Source organism: Centroberyx affinis, unplaced genomic scaffold (assembly GCF_046629955.1).
Source record: "Centroberyx affinis isolate AG114_WGS23_722 - 3 ecotype Tasmania unplaced genomic scaffold, CSIRO-AGI_Caff_v1 ptg000709l_1, whole genome shotgun sequence".
Lineage (NCBI taxonomy): Eukaryota > Metazoa > Chordata > Actinopteri > Beryciformes > Berycidae > Centroberyx > Centroberyx affinis.
The window spans coordinates 1,010-8,952 of NW_027279326.1; the positions used below are offsets into that span (position 1 = coordinate 1,010).

Consider the following 7,943-nt stretch of genomic DNA (forward strand, 5'->3'; position numbering starts at 1 on the left):
CTATGCTATTTCGTTGGCTAGTTAACGTAGCTAAGTAGCAATCAATCGACTCTGATGCTATGCTATGTGGTTAACAAGCTAACATTAACTGTACTGTGTTGGAGTTTTTGGCCGTCAACTAGGGTTGAACGATTTTGAAAAAATATCTAATTGCGATTATTTTGACTGATATTGCAATTGCAATATGATTTGCGATATGATTTGCGATAATTTTTACATCATTATTCTCATTTTCATTGAAAACCATATTAAAATGATTATGGTGTGATTTTTGCGGGGATCTGTACCAAACAAAGATGTTTTCTAAAGTCTGTAGAATATGATGTGTAGGCCAGGACATCTCTGCAGCACCACAATATTTAATTTAAAATGGTATTTTGACACATTTTGCCTTTAACAATTGGCCTGCTGCACAAATTTGCAGGTTAGCTAAAGTTCACTAAATTTGAACTCAACCTTTGCGTGGTTTTCAATTGGCGTCAATGGGAAACAAAGGTTCTGCGCAGGTTCATGCTCATGTGACTGTGCCTTAAGACGTGGGAATTTTTTGCGGGCTTCGATATCTCTCAAAATCTAAAAAAGTGAGTGATATCTGCTGCAGTTCATTTATTTTATTTGTATTATTATTATTATCATTATTATTACTATTTATTATTATTTATTTTATTTTTTGGGGTATTTTGGATTTGGGCATTCCAATGAGCTAAATATGTGAATACTTCCAAGTTAAAGCAACGATATGTCATCCCATTCTTCCACTTCTTCTGATATGATGTAAACGCAGCAATAGGATAAATAGGCTCAAGGTTAACTTACAGTAAATGGTGATGTTGATGCCCTTGGACTCGGCTGTCCTGATGGCTCCAGGGACAGAGAAGCTGACCTCACAGGAGAAGCGGGCATCCTTGTCCTCCTTCACCACCTTGTACTCCAGCTTGCTCTGGACTGAGTAGAAGCCATTGGACTCTCTGTTCACCAGGGTCAACACATTCACATCTGGGGTAGGGACAGAGGCAGTGCAGATATGTAAGAATGTACCAATACAACACTGGTATCAGATTTAAAGCTGCACTAAACACGTTTAGAGGAATAGTTCACCCAAAACTGAAAATCCTGTCCTCATCTCCTCCCCCTCATGCCAGTTGAAACACAGGTGAAGTTTGTCCATATAACACACAGGGAGGCTGCAGCACAACTCCATAGCAGCCTTCTCCAAAACAACTGAAGTCAGTGGGGACCAGTTCTTCAGAGTTCCAAAAAGACCTACAGTATATTTACACCATCATTTAGTGCAAATCTGAACTACAGCTGATTGATTTGCAACAAATAATGGTGTATAGGTCTTTCTATTCACAGTGTGATTGTTTGGCTGTTTTTGTTTTGGAACTCTAAAGAACAGGTCCCCATTGACTTCAGTTGTTTTGGAGAAGGCTGCTACCAAGTTGTGCTGGCAACCTCCCTGTGTGTTATATGGACTAACAAACTTCACCTGTGTTTCAACTGGCATGAGGGTGAGTAGATGATGACAGAATTTTCATTTTTGGGTGAACTATTCCTTTAACACATTAGAAACCCCCAACTTTTCTCCAATTTGAATACTGTGTACTTGACATTGAATTGGAGACAACTGGGACGCTTATTAGATCATGGCCATTCTGCAAAGTGGTGAGATTTGAAATGACGTTCCAACAAACTGAGAGAAAGCATAAAAGCTAAAGAGGACATACAGTCCTTTACATGTTAATTATCAACAATGTACTTTGAATACCTTTAGCGCCTCTTCTGGCTATGTTATGTCAAACTGTTATTGGTAGAATGAAGGTATACATTATGTTGTTGTTCTTGTCTGCTGATTTTACTTACGCCCTTGTGCAGACACCAGTGGCATGCTGTTCCTGTACCAGGTAATGTTGGGTTTAGGGAAGCCGTTCCTGGCCTCGCATGATGCAACCTGGATGAAGATACACATTGACAAATCTTTATTATCTTAGCAGTAAATGGGAAACAGAACTAGACAAATGGATAAGGTCTCAATAAATATCTGATCTACATTGAAAGTGATATTTCACTTTGGTAGAACAACTTCTTTTCTAAATGCGCATATCGCTATAGAAGTTCATAAATGGTTATTTAGAACAGAGGATAGACAATATTTCCTTCGAATTACAATCTAAAATTTGTTCTTCTGAAAACAAGAGACTTGACTTCACAATTAAAAAAATAATGGAAAATAACCATAAAATGGCTCCATGCAGCTCGTCCAGCATAATGCAAGTCTCCGGAAGCCAAACAATCCCAAAGTGACTTGAAAAGACCGACATTTACACCGTTATTTAGCTGAAATCACAGTTTGGCCCTTTAGCCTTCAAAATAAAAGCACAAGATTAGAAAATAGGTAGAAATACTGTTTTAAACCAATTACTTCGTATTTAATCGTCAAATTCAATAAGTCAGCACCCATATTAATGTTTGATGTCAAAATAATAATGAAAAATGCCATAAAATGTGCCATTTGTCACTATAAACGCTGCATGTATTACACTGTGCAGATTACATACAGAACAGAGACTTAAGTGGACATCAAACATTAATATGGGTGCTGATTTCTTGAAATTGGCGATTAAATAGTGGCGATTTCAGCTAAATTATGGTGTAAATGTTGGTATGTAACCCCGACTGCTGTTATTCTGTCTTTTCTCTCTTTTTTTAAATCGACCAAAGAGGGGAAAAAAATAAAAACACACCCACACACATATATATACACATACATATGTATAAGAATGTAAAACCCATGCCATACATTAAAAACCTTGAACATGAAAACATTGATCTACTACATACAAATAAGGTTGCAAATGTACTGTACATTTGTGATGACCATGTGCAGAATTCTCAATTACAAATTCTACATACAACATTTGACTAATTCAGCTGCATCTGCAAGTACTTCAACAGTTTGCATATTTGCACCACTTGCCATCAGTGATTCAAAAACAAGAACTCTTTGAAGTAGAGCCATCCACTGATCTACTTTTAGAACGTGTGGTGGTTTCCATCTCATTATTATTATACAGCTACTTAACCTTCACTAACACATTTTCTGTGGGAAACCATGAGACTGAAAGTCGATTTTAAATGTATTTAGCGTCTCAACACGCCTGACATTTCTCAGTTTTGTCCCATATGCGTGTCTTGTACTCAGTGGTGGAAGAAGTACTCAGATCTTTTACTTAAGTAAAAGTAGAAATACCACAGTATAAAAATACTCTGTTACAAGTAAAAGTCCTGCGTTCAAAATGTTACTTAAGTAAAAGTCCAAAAGTATTAGCATCAAAATGTACTTAAAGCAACAAAAGTAAAAGTACTCATTATGCAGACTGGCCCATTTCAGAATAATACAGTATATATTATATTATTGAATTATAATTATTGATGCATTAATGTGTAAGCATCACTTTAATGTTGCAGCTGGAAAAGGTGGGGCTGATTTCCACTACTTTATATACTGCTGGGTAGCTTACAGTAATCTATAATAATACATCACAATTTATTAGTTGATTATATTTTGTATTAATAATCTGAATCTGCAAAGTAACTAGTAACTTAAGTTATCAAATAAAGGTAGTGGAGTAGAAAGTACAATATTTCCCTCTGAAATGTAGTGGAGTAGAAGTATAAAGTAGCATAAAATGGTAATACTCAAGTAAAGTACAAGTACCTCAAAATTGTACTTAAGTACAATATTTGAGTAAATGTACTTAGTTACTTTCCACCTCTGCTTGTACTACTGCTTCCTACTGGGAACACAAAGATCAGCCAATAGCAGATGGCAACTGCAATAGCACACTTTTAAGCATTAGATGGCAGCAAACCCACAAAAAGTGGTCTAGGGTTTAGTTATTTTCTACCAAAGTGAAAATTCACTTTCAGATTTTTTTTACGATATATTAGCTGGCCCGTGATAGGCTAAGCTAAAAGTGCACTCACCTTCGACAGCACCTCATTGGTCACGGAGATTCCAGTAAGGACGCCCTCAATCACTGGAGCCTCTGGAGGAGCTGGATTAGGAGAGAAATCAGTGCATTCAATGATAATAAATAACCATGAAACTTCAACCAATAACCCTGTGGTTTCTTACACAGGACATGTTACCTCAGATAAACATGGTGTGTGAGTGAGGGAAAGAAGAAGAAGAACATATTACTAGTAATGTGTTTTCAAGGAATACATTTTGGCAGATTGGTCAACTCAGCCATTAAGTGATGAAAACATAGACACCAAAGTCATCCATGGGTCCCCGCTAGATCATTTGCTCTGGTGCTCAATGCAAACACTTTAGCATACACTATGTTTAGTGATAGTTGGCCACTAGCATTATCTCAGAAGTGAGAAACTGAGAACTTGTAGTAGTGCTACAGCTAAATGCTAAATAATGCTCAATGATATGTAGCTAAGTCTAGCAGGTCTGTGCAGGAGATTGGCAATACCGTATTTTCTCTAATATTGGCCTCAACTGCCTTTATTGGAAGCAGGCTTATATTAGAGACAGGCCTTTATTTCTAATTCCCTCTGTTTGATAAGTATATTTGCTCATATTTTAGTACGAAGTCTCCTTGTTTTCTGATCTACTTCTGTTGGGGTTCGTTAGGTAGCCGTTTTTTTGTTACTGCAACGCATTACCGATAATTACGGTAATCGACGACAGCACGCTCCAGAGACTTCCGCCGGCCGATTCATCTTGTGGCATACTGCCATCTTGTGGCATTTGTACATTACTACAAACTACAGTTACATTATATAACAGGCACCAGTTTACCGGTATCCACCGTTTTTTTTTTCTTTGTTTTTTTCCCCGGCCTGTATTTGGGGCCGGCCTTTATTTGTTTGTGTCGACCACAGCCCCGGACATTATCGGAGACCCGGCTTTTAATTGACTACCGACCACTATTAGAGGAAATACAGTATGTACATGAAAAATTCTATGTAATTTCCCTGTTTCCATAGGTGAAGTGAAGGTGGAGGGTGACGGGAGACTGTGTACAGCTAAAAATCACTGCGCTGTGGGTGAATATGTGGTTTTTTACCAGACTTGATATTTAATTTTTGAAACTGATGAATCTACAAGTCACACAATAAAAACCATTAACAACTTTTTATTACTAAAAGGATAGTCTTAATATTTTGGGTATTCCTTTAAGGCCTGAGGCAAAGAGACAGGAACAGTTACTCCAAGCCTGAGCTCAAAGTGTTCAGGGAGCTTCCTTACCAAACACCCTCAGGTGGGTCTTGCCTTCAGCGTGGCCGGCGGCCAGCCCGTTAACCTGGCAGAAAAACTCTCTCTCGTCAGAAAGCCGGACGTCCTGGATGGTGAGCAGGGTTCCCTGCTGGTCTGAGGTCACCTCGATGCGGCCGCTGTAGTCCGTGTTGTCGTCCACCATCTGCTGGCTGTCGTCGCCGTAGAAAATCCGCCTCCGCGTCCTGTTACCTACGGCTCTCTGGAGGAGGACGCAGACATAGATTTGAGCTTATTTTAGGGTCAGACCGATACACAACTATTATTCAAAATCAGATATCGGTCGGTCAGTGTTGTTTACTGCTGACATGGTGGAAGTTCCTCACGTTGGCCATGACATTGAGGAACTATTCCCAAATTCACACTGCCCAAGCCTGCCCTTCTCGCAAAGACTGTGCACTGTTCGATGAGCAGTCTGGGAATGATAACATTATTATACAAGCTGCAGACAAAGGGGGTGCCATAGTGCTACCTGACCAGTGTTGGGGGTAGAGCTGCACATTTACAGTTTTTTTTCGATTGCTAACATGCATTGGTCAAAACTGAAGTCACATGGTCAAAACTCTTCACACAGTCAGCGAAACAGAAGTCTGTGTGGACCAAACTGTGAATCATTTTTCATTGCTTTCACACAAAATGCATTCAATGACCACATTTTCCAAAATCCATGAACTCTTTTCTCATTCATACTCCACCACCTGCAAAACACTAAAGTGGCTTCAGTATTGACCGAAGCTTGTTAGCCATTGAAAAAAACTAATGTTTTTTTTTTGAATTACTGTATTATTGCAGCCCTGGAATTTCAGGAAAGTGTTTTTTTTTGTTTTTATTTTTCACAAGATATAGAAAAGATATATGCAAAGATATAGAAAAAATAAAGGATATTGAAGTAAATTGCTGCATTTCTGATTCATTCTTGTTACATATACTTAAGTACAGTCAATAAAGTGAAAAGGTGTTATTCTTATTCTATAATGAAATACTGATTTATGTGAAAAATCATTCAAACTTCAAAGATAAAAGTTCATCATTTATGTAATGCTCCCTGTTGTTAGTGTTTTTTAGGTCAGTGTGTCATGAGTGACAGTGTTTGCTTTCTGAGTGAGAACTGTTGCCAGTGTTATGGTGGAATGAGCTTATTTTGAGACATGTATGAAGTGTTTTGGTGGTTTGAGTGAGTTTTGGAGGTGAGATTAACTGTTTGGCCAAGATGCATGTTGGTAATGCAGACTGTATGAAGAGTTTTGAAAAAGTGGCTTCAGCATTGACCCATGCTTGTTAGCAATTGAAAAAAAACTGTAACTGAAAAAATAAAGTCGTAATATGAACTTCTGCAATATCCAAATCACAGAGGCTGCAATTCATTTCTTACTGTAAGAGAGAGGAGTGTCCAAACCTTCTGAACAAGGTGTTTTAGAGCTGCAGGTAATCTTGGATCAAGTGCAATATTGGTGAAAACCTTGCATCATACTCAAACTCAGTAAATATTAAAACTCTATTTATATAGAGTATAAAAACTCTATTTTTAACAAAATCACTTTTTCTTAAGCCTTTTTTTAAGTTCTAAAAACTCTGACAAGGAAAACTTTTTGTCAATATCTTTCAGCACTAGTTGGGGGTAATGTTCTCAAATTTACATTAGTTACTTTCAAATAGTTAGATTTTCAGTTTAGTTTTTAGTTAGTAGTATTCACAAACATGGCTGACGTACCTTCCTTAGGGTATAAATCAGTTCTCACCATTGCCAGCAGTGTTAAGAAGCCAACTTTCTGCTGCCTCTGACTCTGTCTGTGATCACGTATTTTGTGTTTCAGTGTAGCATATAACACAATACATGTGTTGTCATTGACATCTTTCTGTTTCTGTTGTCAGACGACTGCACCACTATAAAAAAGTGATTGGATGGAGGGTCATGGATACTGAAGGCGACACTATCTTCCATGCTGACCGCTTCCCTCCTCCCCCATTTGAAGAACAACGTCCCATATGCAGTCTCAGTGCCTCAGGGGAATTTGTGACCTGGACAATCACTCCACAGTGCAATCAGACTTCACGACCAAAAGATTAACAACACGCTCCTACAAAACCTCATCTCATTTCACAAACACACCATAAACCCCTTAAACAATCGGCTGTTTTAGATATTCAAAAGTGCCTCAAGTAGCTAAACTCTGATATAACAAACATCATTGATTAGGTTATTATTTCGGTTCAACACAATTAAGGTTTTGCCAGGTTGTTATCTTGGTTACACTCAGTTGAATCTGTTAATGGTGTTGTTCTCTGAAAAAAAACATCAGATCATCATGAGCATTGAAAAGTTTTAAAAAGCTTATCGGGAAGACCGATACCAGCGTACATGAGGTGTAAAAGTAGCCAAAAAACAATAGCTGAGCAGAAGATAGATAGATAGATAGATAGATAGATAGTACTCACCACAAACAACTGGATCATGACGAGGCTGGGCTTGTTGGCATCAGAGAAGTTGTACTGGCAGGGGATTTGGGCCAAGTCACCCAGGTAAACCTCCACACTCTCACCCATAGTCAGCTCCACCTTGGCCCATGCTGGAAGACAAACACACACACACACACACACACACACACACACACAAATCAACTCAATGCTTTTTGCATGTGTTGGAATTTGT

At 38.3% G+C, this 7,943-nt stretch overlaps 1 protein-coding gene across 1 annotated transcript; it reads right to left on the reverse strand.

Moving 5' to 3' along the window:
- Positions 1-816: 816 nt before the first annotated feature.
- On the reverse strand, positions 817-7,837 carry LOC139644120 (cell surface glycoprotein MUC18-like; the record flags this gene model as incomplete). The annotated part of the gene is made up of 5 exons (XM_071519498.1): positions 7,730-7,837; positions 5,267-5,495; positions 3,988-4,058; positions 1,864-1,951; positions 817-996 (listed from the first exon to the last, which is right to left on the reverse strand). Coding segments are annotated over exons 1-5 (676 nt in total), but the record flags the coding sequence as incomplete, so codon positions are not given.
- Between the last annotated feature and the right edge of the window lie 106 nt (positions 7,838-7,943).